Source organism: Cydia fagiglandana, chromosome 4 (genome assembly GCF_963556715.1).
Source record: "Cydia fagiglandana chromosome 4, ilCydFagi1.1, whole genome shotgun sequence".
NCBI lineage: Eukaryota > Metazoa > Arthropoda > Insecta > Lepidoptera > Tortricidae > Cydia > Cydia fagiglandana.
The window spans coordinates 20,312,138-20,332,730 of NC_085935.1; the positions used below are offsets into that span (position 1 = coordinate 20,312,138).

Here is a 20,593-nt window from a genome sequence, read left to right on the forward strand (position 1 = left end):
AATAATATCTGACACGATCTTATTAGTAGAGTCATAAGAGCGTGTCATATATTTTTGGAGTCTTCAAAGAGTAACATATTATTGCAGGTGACTATACAATATTGCGAGAATCCCTACTGGTTATAATACTCATAATCCCTACTAATCCATATCGATACTAATATTATAAATACGTAAGTGTGTCTGTCTGTTACCTCTTCACGCTTAAACCGTTGAACAAATTTGGACAAAATTTGATATAGAGATAGTTTGGGCATCATCATCATCCCACGCAGACGAAGACGTGGGCAAAAGCTATATTATGACTAGAGCTAGTCTATTAAGCTGATAATTTGATAAACACAGATACAATCCCATTATCCACCCTTACATTAAAAACTCCCCTTATTATAATCGATTCATAATCAAATCCATTACCAACCAATACTATTCACACGGTTTGTCTGTACACCCCCCGTTTAAACGCTTCCGCCATTTTACTTCCTAATTGATGTTTGTATGTCTGTCAATGTGTCTAAAACACGCAAACCTTGTTGTTTTAGAGGGGTCTTTTATTGGAAAACGATAATAATAAATTGCATTTAGTGATATGCATTAATGTTAAAGCTGTAGGTACAGTCAGTACCTGCAATAATATGTTACGCTTCGAAGACCGAAAAACTATGTGACACGCTCTTATGGCTCTAAAAATAATACTGCCGTATTCGAACTTCAAGATATTCGCAAGTGACGACACGTACTAAATCCATTCTAGATACGTTATTATAATTTAGATATGAGTTCTCTTTTGCAGCGCAATTCAGGCAACCAATGTCACTTTTACGTTAGATGGAGTAAGATATCTATTAGATGTGAATTGGATCTCTAAGTCATATCCTGTGGAAATCGTTCAAGAGTATCTCCAGAATCGCGCAAATGTTAAATTTGACAGGTTAGATCTTAAACATATCGATATCGTATCTTGGTATCTTGGTATCTTGGTATCTTGGTATCTTGGTGATGTCTAAAAGATGTCTAATAGATATCTATTTCAAAATCCGAATCGGGCCCCGAGTCAGATATTTTTGCAGCCTAATTGTGTAACATTATTGCAGGTGACTGTACATGCACCAAGCGCTACTTTAGGTGATTCACACGCTGATATCGCTGTCTGCCATGTTAAGCGAAGCACGGACCTATTCGAACAAAGCCTTTTTTTTTTAACGTTGGGGAAATGCGTTTACGCATGCCACCTGGCCCGGGGAACCAGGAGCGATGACGGACTAACCAGTATTAGGACTACCGTCTAAAACCACCAACGAATGCCAACTCCGCCTTGTAGAGGAGCGCCGCAGGATCACTGTCAGCATTCGACTGCGTACGCCCTCGGAATTCGAACAAAGCCTATAAGATATCACACCGATACAATACCGATCTGTCAGTGTCAAAAGTATCGTTTTTGGTTGAAGAAATGTCAGCACTGACAGATCAGTGTCGTATCGGTGTGATATCGTTATAAGCTTTGTTCGAATAGCTGATACTCGAGAGTAATACCTATATCAATTATCCGGAACGCTAATTTTCAATTTTTTCATGATATAGGAGACAAACGAGCAGACGAACAGTCTGATGGTAAGCAATTACCGTTGAACATGGACACCTGCAACACCAGATGGGTTGCAAGTACGTTGCCTGCCTTAGGGCTGATTTAGACGAGGCGCGAACTCGCATATGGGATTTTAGTCAATTCAACCGACCGATCAATCGCTACCTCGCATCGTCTAAATGAACCCTTAAGGATGGAAATACGTTATTTGCAAGTGCATTGCCGGCTTTTAATATGGGTACGTTTATTTCTTGAAAGTTCGAAGGTCGTATCGGAAGTTGTAAGCTAAACCACATATTCCTTTAAACCTATTTATTAAAATAAACGTTACGTACAAACTTAAGGCCGAGCCACACCGGCTTGCGTGTGCGTGGCGTGCGCGTGTGAGTGCGCTAAAATGTTGGAGCCGCACACGCACACGTCACGCAAACGGTGTGCCGTCTCTCATAAGGATCTGTATACTACAACGCCGCACGCGCACGTGCACGTCACGCACATGCAGCCGGTGTGCACAGGCCTTTAATCGGTCCTTACAAAGCCGAGTTTCTTATAGAACATGAGTTCCCACCGCATGAGTTTGGCTATAGGCGCGTCGACAGCGACCGATTTGCCTCTCTTGTACTTCTTGAAGAATTGCCGGTCGATCTTGATGCGCTGGTCTGAATTATCTCTTGCCCCTAAAAGTAAAATAAAAAAAAACTTTAAAATGTTTATACGACAACGGTTTCACTCATTTGAATTTTTAGTCGCTATTGGCGAGTTTAATATCGATTGAAAAAACTTTATTATCAGCTAAGATAACAATACACAGGTAAAATAAACTAAGCACAGGTTTTGGGTCAGTATGGAATAGTGATGCCATCTATGGGATGGTTGCGCCAAGCATAAAAAACCAAGAGAGACAAACGGCTCGATTCTGAAAATGTATTAGATCTCTACTAGACCTCAGCAAGTTACGATATGGATAACTAGCTGTTGCCCGCGACTTCGTCCGCGTGGAATCTTATCTTCAACATTTTACATCTTTAGTGCCTTAAATTTTCATATCCAAGCAATGTTGAAATTAAGTACTTTTCTGTTTTAGCAAGTTGTATGAAGTTTTAAGTCAAGTGGATTTTGATGTTGGTTGCTGAAATTTCTTTTCTTGTATTCTCATAATAGGTACCTATGCCCTTATACAAAGATTCAAGTTCCGCACTTACAAAATATCTGATCTCCATACAAACTTTCAACCCCTTTCTCACCACCTTGGGGGATGATTTTCAAAAATGCAAAAATGTAAAAAGTTCAAGTTCCTAGCTTAAAATTAAATTTACACTCCAAGACGAACTTTCATCCCTTTTTAACCCCCTTAGGGGTTGAATTTCCAAAAACGTTGCAATTACTTCTTTTTGTAATCGGCTATTATGTCTTTCTAAGAACATTCAAAGCATTTGTAATGGATTCAAACTTTGAACCCCATTTTAACCCTGTTAGGGGATGAATTTTACAAATCGCTGAAATCACTTTTATTGTCTTCCAATAGTATCGCCAAATACAAAGATTCAAATCTCGCGCTCGAAAAAATGTTTGATATCCATACAAACTTTCAACCCCTTTTTCACCACCTTAGGGGATGAATTTTCAAAAACGCTGAAATTAGTTTTCTTGTATTTTAATTTAAAACGTTTTTACCAAGTTGCAAGTTCCCTGCTTAAAATAAAATTTGCACCCGCAGACGAAATTTCATCTCCTTTTTAACCCCCTTAGGGATTGAAATTCCAAAAACGTTGCAATCACTTTTTTTTGTTATCGGCTAATAATCGGCTATTATGCCTTTCTAAGAAGTTTCAAAACCATTTGTAATGGATTCATACTTTCAACCTCTTTTTAACCCTGTTAGGGGATAAATTTTACAAAACGCTGAAATTACTTTTCCTGCCTTCAAATAATATCCCGAAATACAAAGATTCAAGTCCACCACTCGAAATTTTTTTTGATATCCATACAAACTTTCAACCTCTTTTTCACTACCTTAGGGGATGAATTTTCAAAAACGCTGAAATTAGTTTTCTTGTATTTTAATAATATATCTTTTTACGAAGTTTCAAATTCCTAGCTTAAAAGAAAACTTTAACCCTATACAAACTGTCATGTCATCCCCTTTTTAACCCTGTTAGGGGATGAATTTTACAAAAGTCTGAAATTACTTTTCCTGTCTTCTTTTTTTTTTTGAGAGAGTGAGAGTTATAATAAAATTTTAATGTATTGTAATTTTCATCACGCTAATAAAAATAATACTTACACAAAACCTAAAACTAACAACTAAAACTAAATATTAAATATAAAATATCTCTCCTAAGTTGCCCGCTTCTGGAATGGACCCTAGAATGCTGGCGGCGTTGCCCCTTTGAACCGCCAAACTTAATCTTTGAGCCAAGAAGGAGCCCGCCCTATGGTCGCCCGAGACGCCTATTAATCTGGCCGACACTTCCTTTATAAACTGTTTGGTGTCGGTCGACCATGGGCCCAGTGTTTCAATGGCGAGCGCCGCAAAATCGTATTGGTCCGTTAGGAACGCGTATTTGCGGCGCTTTAGTGTCTGGGCCTGGTCCGCGGCAGTCCCGGGCTTCCGGGCCGATCCCTCAACGTGGGACGGTGCTAGCGTATCGACACAGGTAGCGTCCCACGCTAAAGGGCGGCCCAGGCTCCAGGGCACAAGAGTGCAGCCGTCAGGTCTCTTGCCATCTGTGGCAGAGAGGCCTAACGGCTCCAGAGTTGCGGGTAGAGAGGCGGTGCAAAGGGCGCGGCGGATCAGGTCGTTCAATGTGGCGTGTCTATATAGTCTTCTAATAATATCCCTAAATACAAAGATTCAAGTCCACCACTTGAAATTTTTTTTGATATCCATACAAACTTTCAACCCCTTTTTCACCACCTTAGGGGATGAATTTTCAAAAACGCTGAAATTAGTTTTCCTGTATTTTAATAATATATCTTTTTACGAAGTTTCAAATTCCTAGCTTAAAAGAACACTTTAACCCCATACAAACTTTCATCCCCTTTTTAACCCCCTTAGGGGTTGAATTTCTCAAAATCGCTTCTTATCTCTTGTACACTTTATAAATGCAATCTGGTGTGCAAATTTCAACTTTCTGGCTTTTGTAGTTTCGGCTCTGCGTTGATGAATCAGTCAGTCAGTCAGTCAGTCAGTCAGTCAGGACACTTGCATTTATATATATAGATTTAAAGATATTTGTAAGATAGATATGTCAAATTTGACGTTTCCGCGATTCTGGAGGTCCTCTTGACGGATTTCGACAAGATAGGTATGTCAAATTTGACGTTTCCGCGATTCTGGAGGTCCTCCTGAACGATTTCGACAAGTTATGACTTAGATATCCAAGTCACATCTAGTCGATATCTAATGTAAATCTAGTTGATCTCTATATCGTTTCTAGATCTTGTGATTATCTCGTTTCCCGAATACGCGTGAAAGGAGAAGTTTTGACCAAAGAGTGTCAAGTTCCGGTTCCGCGGCCGGCTCCCTGACACTACGGAGTTGCGAACTTCATCGCAACCATTATTGTGTTTTTAGTTTTAAGATATATTTCATAATAATATGTAGGTATGTTAGTTTTAATGTATCTATGGACCAATTGTTGCCTGAAAATAAATATTTTCATTTCATTTCATAAATGTGTACAGTTAAGTGCCAATGGAAATGACACGATCTAATTCTACGTTAAATTATTCCACATCAAGACATGGGAAGCGAATGCACTCTTACATTGCCAACATTGCCGTATATTTATGTTCATGAATGGAACTCAACATTAATGTTCAACATCTTTCTCCGGAATCCTGCTGTTCGAAATCTCACAAGCTTGTTTGCTTGGCATAATGCTATGGAGATAGCAGTATGCCAAGCAAACAAAATAGTATAAGATGATCACCTGCAACCATCCCAGTGACACGTTCGCTGGTCGGGATCGAGACTATCAGAGGACACAGCTACTTGGTAGAACCAAGTTCGTTGCTCTTCAAAATCACACAAGTACTACCAGCAGTAGGTATGCCAAGTAAACAAAATATAGTTGGTCAAACCAATTTGTCAGTCAGTAAGAACCAAGAAAACTATACTCATCCTTTTCTTTTGGGTGCTAAACTACAAGTAAGACAAAGATAGTATAATTCTCTGTGTATGTGTTTGAAATGAGATAGTCCTTTGACAAACTAAAGTAAAGATGGCACCTGCAACCTTCCCAGTGACCGGTTCGCTGGTGGTGGTCGTGGCTCTAGGATAAAACAGCCACCTCTTGGAACCGAGTCCGTCGATTTTTAGAAGCTCCTCGACGTGATCCTGCCGCTTCTTCGTTGCGAGGTACTTGGCTGTGCTTTTTTTAGTTTTGTTGCTTGCTGGAAATAACGTCTTGATTAAATTGACTTAAGGTGAATAATGGTAAGTAGGAATCGAAGGCTATTTAAATAGTTTGCTATCAGCAGGCATAGGCAGCTTATTGATTCGATAGTTTCAAAGCTTTCTAAACGATATCGAAAACATGTTTACTTGGATGTTTATAGGATTCATTCCTTTAGGATGTCATTTATTACCTATGTTAGCGCTCTGGCAACCCAGCCAACTTCGAACCAACCAATGATGTGTGGAAATGCAGCCCAAGATGCCAACATGTACGGCGAGATCAGCGGCCAATCAAAAAGTGCGATGCTAGCGCCAATGTTTCGCCTATAAGACGAATCCCCAGGCAGCGGACCACTCTCATCTCTCTCTTGCAATCTAATCACCGATCTGAACGCGCGTGTCCTAGACTTATTATAAACGAACCTTGTACATTTTCACCATTAAAAGAATGGTATATTTTTTAATCATCTGTTTTATTTAAATAGCCCAAAGGGCTCAAACAACCTATGTAATGAAGAATCTTAATATTTTTTTTAATTAAAGTTTCTCTGATTGTATCTGCTATCTATATTTGGCTACATCTCATTTCTACCCGAATGGAGAAGTAGAATCAATTATAAGTTGTGCTGGATAATAATGGCTCTTAAGACACACCAAGAAAACTAGTTAGGTCATATCAAGAAACAAAAAAGTTTTTATTTCAGCGTAATGTTAATGAGCAACAGTAAAAATAGCAAAAACCATTTAAAGAAAACTCACGTGTCAAATACAATACTCGAAAGGCGTCCAGAAAGCTCGGATCTCTCATATTCAGTCCCCGCCGAATACTCCGAGTACGTGTCGAGTGAGAGCGAGATCTCGACACGGAGTGAGATCGAGATCTCGAGTGGGACCGGGATCTCGGCGTCCGAGATTTGGAGCGAGACCTAGATCCGCTGGCGCTTCGGGATCGTTTCTCTCGACGATTGGTGCGGTGTTTAGGTGAGCTTAAAATATTAAGGTTTAAGATCATTTAATCTCATTAAGAATTTTACAATTCACTTGCACGAGATAAAACATTAATAATAAAAAGATTATAATAATATGGATATTAATGAAATTATTAGTGAAATTTAATACCCTTTAGACGCCAAAATCTTTAAAAAGTCGTCGTGGTATGGTCAGACATGTCTCACTCCGCGATTTCGTCGCGTCGTTACATAATTCGGTCAAGTTGTGTTCTAATGTATGTGTAAATTAAATGTGGTGCTCTTCCACATGGAAGAGAAACGAATTATAGCCAGCATTCAATGAATGTAGTATAATACCTTTGGGTATGGTGCTTTACGCACACTAGTGTCCCATCCCCTCCCCCTGACGCAACCCCCCTTTTAGCATGAAATGTGTCCCGGTCGATGGTTTCTTTAAATTAATTTATCTAATTATTCTTTTTTTTTTCTATCTTAACTTATGCAAAAACCGGACTAGTGCGAGTCGGACTCACCCACCGAGGGTTCCGTACTTTTTAGTATCTGTTGTTATAACGGCAATAGAAATACATCATCTGTGAAAATTTCAACTGTCTAGCTATCACAGTTTATGAGATATAGCCTGGTGACAGACAGAAGGATGGACAGCGGATTCTTAGTAATAGGGTACCGTTTTTATCCTTTGGGTACGGAACCCTAAAAGGCGGCTAAGTTCATGTCGAACCACGCATAATGTGGTAAAGTATCATATTACCCCTCTGGGACAGTAGTACTACCATCTAGTTCAACTGGTAGTACAAATGATACACCTTAGGGTCACTAGTACTACTTCTAAAAGTACAAGAATATCCCTCGGGTTTTGTCATAGACCACTGTAATAAAAGTTCAACTGGTAGTACATATGATACACATTCCAGATGTAAACAAAATATGTATAACGTGTTTTCTAACCCACTGAAAACCTTGATCGGGGTGATTTGATAGGTTATACTGAACAACTTTTACTATGGTCGATCGGTATCGATCGGTCAAAATGTATGAAAAAGACATTTTTTTTAGATTTCGTCATTAGCACCATAGTAAAAGTTATTCAGTACTAGCTGTTGCCCGCGACTTCGTCCGCGTGGAATCTTATCTTCAACATTTTACGTCTTTAGTACCTATAATGTTCATATCCAAGCAATGTTGAAATTAAGTACTTTTCTTTTTTAGCAAGTTGTATGAAGTTTTAAGTCAAGTGGATTTTGATGTTGGTTGCTGAAATTACTTTTCTTGTATTCTCATAATAGGTACCTATGCCCTTATACAAAGATTCAAGTTCCGCATTCCGCACTCACAAAATATGTGATCTCCATACAAACTTTCAACCCCTTTTTTACCACCTTAGGGGTTGAATTTTATAAAACGCTGAAATAAGTTTTCTTGTATTTTAATAATATATCATTTAACGAAGTTTCAAATTCGTAGCTGAAAAGAAAACTTTAACCCCATACAAACTTTCATCCCCTTTTTAACCCTGTTAGGGGATGAATTTTACAAAACGCTGAAATTACTTTTATTGTCTTCTAATAATATCCCCAAATACAAAGATTCAAGTCCCGCGCTCGAAAAATTTTTTGATATACATACAAACTTTCAACCCCTTTTTCACCACCTTGGGGGACGAATTTTCTAAAACGCTGAAATCAGTTTTCTTGTATTTGAATTTGGTACTTTTTTACAAACTACAGGACAGTTGTACTACCGGTCTGCCGTTATGGTCACTAGTACTACTGGTAGTACTAGTGACCTTAGGGTGTATTATTTGTACTACCAGTTGAACTAGATGGTAGTACTACTGTCCCAGAGGGCATATTACCACACGCATGGTACGCTTAGACAGTTCATCCCACAGATAAGCTGTGCTATAGTTCGTTTTTTTTTAGCATTAGAAAGAACTTGAAAGAAGGTAAGCGATCTTGACATGTCTTTTAATTGAAAAGCGCTTTTTAAAAATCAGTAAGTATTACTTATGAAAGCAGAAGAATATAAATGATTGTATTAGATTCATAATTGTTACATATTTGCCGTAACATATTTTTAAAATGTGTTTTTCAATTAAAAGAAAATCTTGGGGACCTTGCCACAGGGGCCTTTTTTAGATTTAGTTTAGTTTAGATTAGTTTTATTTTATTTTAGAATAGTTTGTATTTAGTTTAATTTTAAGTTATTTTTATTTATTGTTTTTTGACTTGTTTTTGTACCATATATATGAATAAATTGTCATTAAAAGACACATCACGATTGTTTACCTTATTTCTAATGCTAAAAAAACGAACTATAGGTCGGAAAGTTTCTGGAGAAACGTACAGTTAAGGTCTGCACATGAGTCGCTTAACTTCAAACTTGGGTAAATCCATCTGTCTGATTATGCGATTTTGGTGTTAATAAAAGGTAAGCTAGATATTTGCTGAGAGGGTCGAATGGATTTATTCGAGTTTGAAGTTAAGCGACACACATTAAGTGGTGAAGATGGAAATGTACTTACCTTTTATGATCTCTGCCATCCATAGGCTGCATGCCGTAATAGTCTGCATTATCCCCGTGACCCTGGTCTGGTGGCATCATAGGGTAATGCCCGTACGGACATAAGTACGCTTCCATTATTTTTGTACAAAAAAACTGTTTTTATTTAGATGACAATTAATTTTGCTTGCGGGTGACACTGTCAAATTTTATTTTCTGAAAAGTAAGGAGGTTTAGTTTGACACATCGATAAAAAATGTAATAAAGCTCTCTACATACTGTTGAAGTTTATGCGGAAAGAGAAGAGTCGTGGAATGTATGACTCGATATTCTCTTTCCGAACAGACTCTAGGTATTTTAGCTTTGGCCAAATATTATCGGCAAATCTATAAATACAATTCTTCATTTGATGCCAACAAATTATCCAAAAATACACGAGTAAACCAATTTTAAAACTCCCATTATAAAATAAATCACATCTTAATAAATATTATCGTTAAGATTAACGACATTTCGAACTTCGATTCGAATTCGAAAAAAGTCGGATTAATTTGCCGATTGCAAAAAGAACAATTAAAAAGTAAAGATAAATTAGGAATCGATTCCTGCCTAATGGTTGCCCCCATTAGAGGGTCCTGTAGTACTTTGAAAGGATAATTTTTTGCCTCCATCTAAAGTTTAAGGGGAAAACTTGGATATAGAAGTGTGACACAATAGTGACTGGAAGTGACATTCAATAAATATTAAGAAAATATTGGTTGAGTTGATATTAAGAAGTAACTAGGTAACAAAACTTGCGTTTTCAGAAATTGGAGACTATTGCGACCAATGTTAAATATATCCTGCGTGAAGTTTCTAATCCACAGTGGAGCAATCGAATAGCCGCGAAAATCGAAGTTCGCAAATTGAGGGCACCTTTGTCTGTCGCTTTCATTGGAGTAAAAAAGAAATATCCCCGTAATTTGCGAATTTCGGTTTTCGCGGTTTTGGCGGCCAGCTGTTGTGAGTCACTCGCGCGTTTTGTTTCAGTGAACGAATGCAGCCAAAAGCATTTCTGCAGGAAATGTCAACTTTGATGTCAGACTGAACACTTTTAAGGTGACTGTCCATTTCCAACTACAGCAGCACTACCATTGTTTACTATGGAAATTGACAATAACAACGACACGTTCGTACTAGTAGTGCAGCTGCGGTCAGAAATGGAATGTTACCCTTACGTTTCTCAGTCCTAGAGAAATGCTAGAACGTTACTGCGGCAGCACTGCAGCCCGACATTACTGCCGAAAATGTCATAATCATAATCAATGTTTTTGCCCGGATTTTTAACATTGGCGGCAGCAATGCAGTCAGCAGTAATGTTGCGCTGCGATGCTGTTGCAGTAATGCTGACAGAGGTAGACCAAGAAAAGTCTGCAGCGATTTTGATAGCCCTCGCAGTGCAAGTGTTATTTATACGTCATAATTTCATAGAAGTTTGACGTTTTAAATGACACTTCCACTGCGTGGGCTATCAAAATCACTGCAGTCTTTTCTCGGTCTGACTCTATCATAATCTTAATTCGAACGTACCTTTAATTCTGCAGTGATTACATCCAGCTTCTCTAGATCTGTCACACAAACGCTCGCCCGTTCTTAACTTTGCTTTGAGTGGTCCATTCTTCAGTTCTCCTTAATATTCCCCGAGTTAGCGCTAAGCATGCTTTGCTGCTGTGTTTTAAAGTTGCTGCTTAATATTCACACGCTACTTTTTAGTTATAGAACTGGTACATTTTAGATGCGATAACGATTTATTCTCCAAATATGACGCGGAATCGGCAAAATCCGATAGGAAAAAGCTTTATGTCTACGCAATAAGAGCGAAAAAGTCGTTGCTCGGCTCGGCTCGCATCGGCCAGCGCCTGCCGACGCGTCCACGGCTTTTTCTCACTTGCGCGGACATAAAGCTTTTTCCTATCGGATTTTGCCGAATGCGCGTCAATATATCTGGGGAGACCCTAAAGGTGGCCACTGACGAGCCTTCCAACAGTCCAAATTGCGTGGCTGCAATCCAAAATCGGTCCGTGAATGTCAAAAACGTACAATGTTTAATATTAGGATGCCGTCCATTTGGATGAATCCATTGTAACGGCATCCATTTGGAAGGCTCGTCAGTGGCCTGCTTAATATAGCAGCCGTGTAGAGCACGTTTCTAAACTACAGATAGTGCATAATTATTTTCCATCGTGTTTTCACGGAAACATACGAACGTGTCCTGCTATTTCAGTCAGTCTCAGTACAAAAAGTACTGAAGTTGACTAAAGTAGCACGACAAATACGAACGTTTCCGGCCTGTCGGTTGAATCCGGTCCACTAACTTTACTAAGTACAAATGTTTAAATAAAAGGAAAAATAATACAACGGTTTTCCAGTCACAAGTTCGATTTTTGCCCAAAGCTATGAAATTTTTCAATATTTCTTCATTTAAAAAAAATGTAGTATCGCTTGCGGTTTCGCTTGACAAAAAATAGTTTACTCCTAGTAGAGTCAGCAGCAGAAGTTGCTAAGCGGGTCAGGTGTTCAAAATTACCTTGACACGCTCTTATTTTCTTAGCAATAAAGTCGCGTTAAGATCATTTTGAACACCTGGCCCGCTTAGTAACTTCTGCTGCTGACTGTACTCTCTACTACTACTCCAGTCAATTACATATATGTATAACATATTAAATAAACACCCGAATCTAATATAACATACATTGACTCCAACCAAAACTACTCCAAACGAAATAAACTTCCAACTGCAGCGTTCAGGTGGGTACTTTTAAAAACTGAAAATTCTCGTTAATTAACAGAAAATATAACCTGTCAAAGGCAAGTTACTCGTTACTTAACTACTTGTATACTTTACGAGAAATTAATCTCTAAACATGAACCATAAACAAATTACTTTACGGTTCATTATTGTTTGAGCAATGTTCAGGGAATATCATATGAGTATTCGTTTTAAGTGAAATGGCAAATTTCAGAATTAATTAACAACTTAACGTGGTAGTCGATGGCAAAAACATGTGTGCATTTTCAGCCTTATTAAAAGGGAGTAAGACGCAAATTGTAAACATATATTTGTCGTTGACTGTATCACCCGCTATGCTGCTCTTTTTGATAGTACTTGAGTCACGGATACACGAGTAGGTAATTTGAATTAGCAAATTCCGGACAGTTTTATTTGGCTACATTCTCAGTATAGTACACCTCGAATAGTACAAAACATATTGAATTAGAACTTAAAGTTCTAAGATATTGGATATAAAGGTAAGAAAGCCGCGGGATCAACTGGCGACTTCTTTCACTATTTCACTATTTATTATAGCTGCTGCTATATTATAAGCTACTTGCAATTCAAGTTGCAAGCTTTTGGCCAGATGAAATAATATCTATTAAACAAAAAATCTTAAGATAAGATGCTTCCACTCGGCTATAATTTTGTATTATATACTTTTATTATAGCACTAAATTCTTTAAATTTAACAAGCCCTTAAATAACTACTTCTTTACAACTCAAAGGTATCGCCATCATTAAAAATATCCCTATTCAGATCCGAATCACACGAACATCAAACGCAATAACGCGGCGCGAATCGAAAGTTCTCCATTCGAGTGGCAAACTGAGTGTTGTCCCGATCGCTTACTTAACTCGGGCGAATCAAATTTTATAGGGACTGTGCACATTGGAGGGTCTGTATAGGAGATGAATCGCTTGATGGTAAGCAGTTACCACCGCCTATTGACTCCTGCACAACTAAGAGTTGAAAGTGCGTTGCCAGATTAAGATTGGGATATGCTCTTTTCTTGAAGGTTTGAAGGTCGGCTCTTCTTCCTCGCGTTATCCCGGCATTTCGCCACGGCTCATGAGAGCCTGGGGTCCGCTTGACAACTAATCCCATGATTTGACGTAGGCACTAGTTTTTACGAAAGCGACTGCCATCTGACCTTCCAACCCAGGTTTACCAACCAACCAAGCAAGCCAAGGTTTCCGACCAAGGTTTGAAGGTCGTATCGGTCGGAAATACCGCGGGCGACAGTTCGTTTCACAGGCTAGCTGGACGAGACAGGAAGTTATTGGAGAAACTTTCAGTTGAGGACTGCCAACAGTGCCAATCATCTAAGGTGGTGAAGATGTCGCGTAGTGTGATGGCCGAAGGAAGCAGCTGGAGTTATAGTGAATCAGTATAAGCTTACCCAAGACTTTTAGTATTGTAAGCTTCGAAGCGGACTTTAGAAAAGTAAGCTATTTAAAGAAATGGTTCGCAATTTGCTAATGTTAATAACCTGTGGTTTTATAAGGTGCATTGGGGCAAGTTTGAAAGTGGATTAATTTTGAAAATTGCATCTACTTATCTCTAAAACCAGAAGCACTTCATACTTTAGCAACACGCTACTGCAACGCTTACCAAGACATCTTGCTGACTGTTGCCTGCCTGCTTCCAATTTAGTAGATCTTTGCCATTTTCAAAACTGTCCCGCATTCTTAGTTACCCCAAAGCATTATACTTTAGTCATTCTTGAGACAAAAACACTGGTTCTATAAATAACTCGAACCGCCGTAGCTATCGCCTTCATTACGAATACCAGTCAAACTGAAGGAAACTGAGACGCACTTTCGACAATCTTCGAGTGTTTTCGAGCTCGGTACTTTTCCGAGCTAAAGGGGGCCCTTTTCTACCTCCTACTGTTAGAAAAGGACGCAAACGACATTAAAATTCGCGTTAACATAAGGCTTTTTAAAAAAGACTTTTTCGGTGCGAATCGATAGAATGGGGAAAAATTGAGATTTTTTTCAAGTGTTTTGGTGGATAAAGATTTTGCGGTAGGCTCTGGGTGTTTTAAATATTACGGGTCAGTATTTTTTTTGTGACTGTGACATATAAAGGAATTTCTGTTACAATGGAGGCTTATAAATTTAAAAGATATCTAGATCCCATCAAAAACATAAATGTAAAAAAGGAGAGCCAAGTTCAATACAAAAATTATGCTTGGCTGTGGGGTTCGCCGCAAAAAGAATGGAGATCTAAATGAGTGCCAAGTTCTATGCAAAATCCAAATATGTATTTATAGGAACAAAATAACATAATAAACAAGTATTAAACTCTATTTCTTTGCTTTATTGGATACCTATAACAATTGCTGTTATTTAAAAAAAATGCGAGATCTTAAAGCAGGTTAGATTTGACTTGGCCAGTTTTCATTACATCAGTCATTTTATAAAGTTATTCAACATATATATTTTGTAATTCTGATAAAAACTGGCCAAGCCAAATCTAACCTACTTTAAGATCTCACATTTTTTTTAAATAACAGCAATTGTTATAGGTATCCAATAAAGCAAAGAAATAGAGTTTAATACTTGTTTATAATGTTATTTTGTTCCTATAAATACATATTTGGATTTTGCATAGAACTTGGCACTCATTTAGATCTCCATTCTTTTTGCGGCGAACCCCATAGCCAAGCATAATTTTTGTATTGAACTTGGCTCTCCTTTTTTACATTTATGTCTTTGATGGGATATCAATACTTTTTGTAAAGAAAACTAGGCAGGTATTGAGATTTAATGTTTTTTCTTGTGTTTCCGCTGCATGTTTTTTACTTCTGTTCTTTGTATTAATTATGTGGTGCCGCGCGCCGCCAACGACACACCGTTGGCCGGTTGTTTAGTGCGTATTACAGGTTTTTTGTATGGGGACCCCCCCTATTTTTTAACTTTTTTATTTTTAGATTTTTTCCTACGCTTACACACTATTACCGAGCTGGATTCCAAATTTCATCCTTCTAGGTCATCTGGAAGTAGGTTAGGTTTAGGTACTATATGTCAGTCACAATAAAAAAGAAATTTGTATGGGGTCCCCCCCTATTTATTAACTTTTTGTTTTTAGATTTTTTCCTACGCTTACACACAATAACCGAGCTGGATTCCAAATTTCATCCTTCTAGGTTATCTGGAAGTAGGTTAGGTTTAGGTACTTATATGTCAGTCACAATAAAAAATGTTTTTTTTGTATGGGGACCCCCCCTATTTTATAACTTTTTTTTATTTTTAGATTTTTTCCTACGCTTTCACACAATAACTGAGCTGGATTCCAAATTTCATCCTTCTAGGTCATCTGGAAGTAAGTTAGGTTTAGGTACTTATATGTCAGTCACAATAAAAAATGTTTTTTTTGTATGGGGACCCCCCCCTATTTTATAACTTTTTTTATTTTTAGATTTTTTCCTACGCTTTCACACAATAACTGAGCTGGATTCCAAATTTCATCCTTCTAGGTCATCTGGAAGTAGGTTAGGTTTAGGTACTATAAGTCTGTCAGTCAGTCTTAAAATTTACGACTTTTTGACCTTCATATCTTTATAACCGTTTGAGCTAGCTTCATGAAATTTGGGCTTCTAGATGTTCTTATGGATATAATTAAACACACGTAGTTTTATGTGTTTACGTTAAAGATGTTTTGAGTTATAGAAGGGTCAAAAGTGGCACCAAGTGGTTCGTGTAATATTACACTTGGCGCTGGCTAGCCAGTTCCTTTGCTTGAACTTGGCTTGACACGCTGCCGCGTGTCTAGATATCATCATCATCAACTTAATAGCATTTTATTAATAGATTTTTTAAATATTTATGCTGCGCATAGGCCTCTCTTTTAGTATCCTATTTGTCCCGGTCTTCAGTTAATCACATCTAGAAGTGACCCACAATCTCCAGAATGTCGTCCACCCTACTGCGTGCACAGGTACTTAAGAAAATTTAACTTTATATCTTTTTTTTTACCTTAAAGAAGTTAATGCTAATATACAGGGTGTTACTGACCATGGGGCTTTAAATCCAGGGCTCGATTTTACTCGCTAAACTGAGCTACTTTTATTATGGCACCAACCCCGAAATCCCGAAAAAAAATTTACTTTTTCATACATTTCGGCTGATCAGATGTCGACGTTTTCTATGGAAAAGCCAAAAAAAAATCCCCGATTTTAGGGTTGGTCCCATAGTAAAAGTAGCTCAGTTTAGCGAGTAAAATCAAGCCCTGGAATTAAAGCCCCATGGTCAGACACATACTGTATAATACAGCACAGAATCCGCTCAATTCCTTGTATCCGCCCAATCTGCAACAATGGCCGACAGCAAACATTACGACACAATACGACGCGGATCCGACACGACCCATGTCACGCTAACAGAATCGGACCTCTATTTTGCGACAGTCAATACAAATCTGTTGTTATAAATTTGGCTTGATAGAAAAATCACACGAAAACATGTCCATATTTCATTTATTTTCAGTTACAGTACCGCTACCTACCCTGCATACATAGCAGTATACTTAGTGTTAATATAAAATAGGTAGCTAGTGATACACCCGACGACCTTGTTAAGGTCGCTGGAAGACGCTGGATGCGGGTCGCTTCCAACCGGCACGTATGGAGATCCAAGGGGGAGGCCTATGTTCAGCAGTGGACGTCTTGTGGCTGAGATGATGATGATGATGATGATGATGATGATGATGATGATGATGATACACCCGAAGGATGTGAAGAGCAAATGTGTAGGTAGTGGTAAATCTCTGGCATTGTACGTTTAAGAAATTTGTCTTCATTATTTTATGATACAACAGATGAATCCTCATATGGTAAGCAATAACCGTCGCCTATGGAAACCTGTATCACCAGAGGGGGTTGTAAGTGCATTGCCGGTATTTAAGATGGGAGTACAATCAATACATCAATACGATTTAGCTGTGCGATGCAGGAAGTTGGTGAAGATGGAAATGTCACGCAGGGCGATAGCAGAAAGAAGCAGGGAATAATCCGAACAGTTCCTCGGAACACTCTCCGTTATACATTTGTGTTAGAAATGCAGAGCGAGGCTACATCTCTAGTCAACGCCATTAAGTCACGCTAATCTGAAATATGCTGGCAGTCGACAATTCAAGTCACAATAGCAAGAGCTACGTATTTGTATGATTTCATGTACATATCTATTTTTTGTACCAAATTTCTATAAAGTTATATACCTACTGAGTATAAATGCATGAATTCTATAGTAATTTAAATTGTATTTTTCTTATTTACTCGTAATGCATGTTAATGAATGAATGAATGAATGAATGAATGAAAACATTTATTTTCAGGCAACTATTGGCCCATAGATAAATACCTTAAAACTAGCATACATATTATTACAAAATATATCTTAAAACTAAAAAACACAATTAGCCCCATGCGTGATTTTATTTTAATTTTTCAAATCATTATTTACATCGTTTGAACACCGGAAAATATAAAAATTCTTTTATAAAGTTTCCCATTATTTTATTAAAATATATTTAAAATGTTGAAAAATTTTGAGCGGTTGAAACGCTCATAATTTTTGGCGCGAATTCTTGATGACGCGATGACGTCACGCGTTGGATCGTGAACTAACTGACGTTTGTTATTATTTACTGTTCTATATGAAACTTATGCAAGCAACTCCGCTCTTTCTGTGTTTATTCGTTGTATTGTTGTTAATAACATGGAAAAACCTAAAAAAACATTTTATACTTCTAATAGGTATTGTTTAGTACCAATGTGTAGAAACACTACCATGAATGCACCCGAGAAAACATTTTTTGACGTGCCAAGAGAGATGCGAAAGTACGCAAACGATGGTGTAAACTTATGAAAAGAGGAAAACTAAACCCCAAAACTACTTTTCATTGTTGTAAAATTACAACAATGTTGATACATACATGGTCATAATTGTCATAAAACGTTACTCGTCATAGATATAAACTATGGATGAGCGCATGCATACGAATTGCCTGTTGCGAGCTTCATGTCAGCAAAAAAGCGCCATCTGTTACACACTGCGTACAACTACGTGAGCTCGACTCTCGCGATAACTTTGTACGGGCGTACAAGGCTTGTTAAGTTTATTCGCGGTTTATATCAGAGGAGCGTCGAATAAGTTTATGGTTAATCAAAACGATATTTATTGTATTAAAATGGGCGAACTTATCCTTCTAAGTTTCCGTTCTTCTACGTTATTTCGTGATGTCATTATCGTCTCAGGCGGCAATGCAATATTTTAAACATTCGCGCCGTGCGGTGTGCCGCCCTGTGTAAAGGCTCCTCTTCACGTTGGGCCAACGCCAACGCCAACGAGAGACGAATTTATGCGTTAGAAGGAGCAAGTGATATTGCTATCTCATTCTACCGCATGGCTGCGTCCCTCGTTGGCGTTGGCGTTGGCCCAACGTGAAGAGGAGCCTTAAGCCGGCTCTGTCAAGGTCGACAAGTTGGCCGAGCTACTAGCTACAGCAGTACAGTTCGATAAGTACCTCCCGAGCTTTCGCGGGTAAAATGCGGCGAACAACTATTTCTGTCAGTTTCTTGTTTGCAAAACAGGTAGAGTAAAAAAGAAGGAATCTATACAGCAATACAAACTAACTAACTATTTTGGCTCAGTGATCCAAAGAGAATCTTGGCCTCCGAAACGAGAGCGTGCCACCTGTCCACAAACATGATGCAAAAATATAAGTAGGTAATGGAAAGTAATAAATACAGCGATGTGAATTAATCGGTGTTTGAAAATGCGCGCTTTGTTCCTAGCGCTCACCTGTTAAATTTTTTTGAGTTTTACCTACAGTTAATTAAAAACTTATACCTGACAAGAATTAATATACTAGGTACCTAAGTCAACGAATGAAACAATAACAAATACTTGATCTTGTTATTTTGAATGTTTTTAATAATTATGTAAAAGAAACGGGAACAAACTCTGTAAGTCAGACAATAGGTACTTTAATTTCGGTAATTATATCCGGTAGGTAATCAACTAATCATATTTAAGTAAATTTACCTATACAAATCACGCATTATGCATTTCTACTTCATAATAACTTCCAAAGAGAAATGACGTCCTTACAAGGTTAATGCATTAGCGCTATGACGTACGAGCGAACATCAGTTGCGCGTGAGAATGAAATAAAATTATCGTTTAAAATTGGTTTTAAGCAATAAATAAACCTAATTGGAAATTACTTACCGATGATATGAGGTCCCATTTTTTTTCTTATACTTCCTATAATGGTTTTTGCACCCTTTTACAACGCAATAAGGCATTTTTGTGTTATGCTGCGTGACAACTTTCTACTGCGCAATTCGCCACACGACTGAGCGCCGGGGTGTGATAAATGCAAATATCACACCCATGTAGCGGCCCCCTTTTTAGTGCTCGTTAGCCGCGTCCTTACGAAGTAATATATATGTCCATGTTACTCGTCCTTTGCGTTTTCAAAGCAAAATATACATACACAGTTTATAGGTTATTTATTATGGTAACTATACATTTGCTATCACTTTGAGCTTTACACACACACATAGTAAAATTCATTATATTATTATATTTACCTTTCAGCTTTCTTTCCTTTCATCTCAGCGGAAACGAAATTTTTATTGTTGGCGAAATATGCAGACATCATGAAAGCATCTACATATGTGTTGTAGATTGTCCGATTGCGCTTTGACAAACCCGCTGTCCGTCATCGTCTCGGTGGCGTCGTTTTATTTGATAAATACTTATATTTTCTATTTCACTTAAATTTCCACCGCTTTGTTGTTTGGTTAATTTGCATTGATAAAATTGAAATAGCGCGCTTTGAGTATCCCGTGCGCATGACAATGATAAATTAGATGACAGCACTAACCGTTCAGATACTTACAAAGTTTCATGGTTATAAAAATTATAAATAAAAGATATCTTTATTATTCATGTTTTCAGAAATATCACATGCAGTGTATTGGATCTAATATGGGGTCACACGCAATGCGTAAATAAAAAAACCGGGCAAGTGCGAGTCGGACTCGCGCACGAAGGGTTCCGTACCATAATGCAAAAAAAAAAAACAAAAAAAAGCAACAAAAAAAAAACGGTCACCCATCCAAGTACTGACCACTCCCGACGTTGCTTAACTTTGGTCAAAAATCACGTTTGTTGTATGGGAGCCCCATTTAAATTTTTATTTTATTCTGTTTTTAGTATTTGTTGTTATAGCGGCAACAGAAATACATCATCTGTGAAAATTTCAACTGTCTAGCTATCACGGTTCGTGAGATACAGCCTGGTGA

The 20,593-nt window shown here is 38.0% G+C and overlaps 1 protein-coding gene across 1 annotated transcript; it reads right to left on the bottom strand.

The window, feature by feature from the left end:
* Positions 1 to 2,104: 2,104 nt before the first annotated feature.
* Positions 2,105 to 9,666, bottom strand: LOC134664027 (uncharacterized). The gene is made up of 4 exons (XM_063520590.1): positions 9,483 to 9,666; positions 6,747 to 6,973; positions 5,819 to 5,983; positions 2,105 to 2,262 (listed from the first exon to the last, which is right to left on the bottom strand). Exons 1-4 carry the CDS (start codon positions 9,596 to 9,598, stop codon positions 2,105 to 2,107), a joined length of 666 nt encoding a protein of 221 aa, XP_063376660.1. The 5' UTR covers positions 9,599 to 9,666.
* Between the last annotated feature and the right edge of the window lie 10,927 nt (positions 9,667 to 20,593).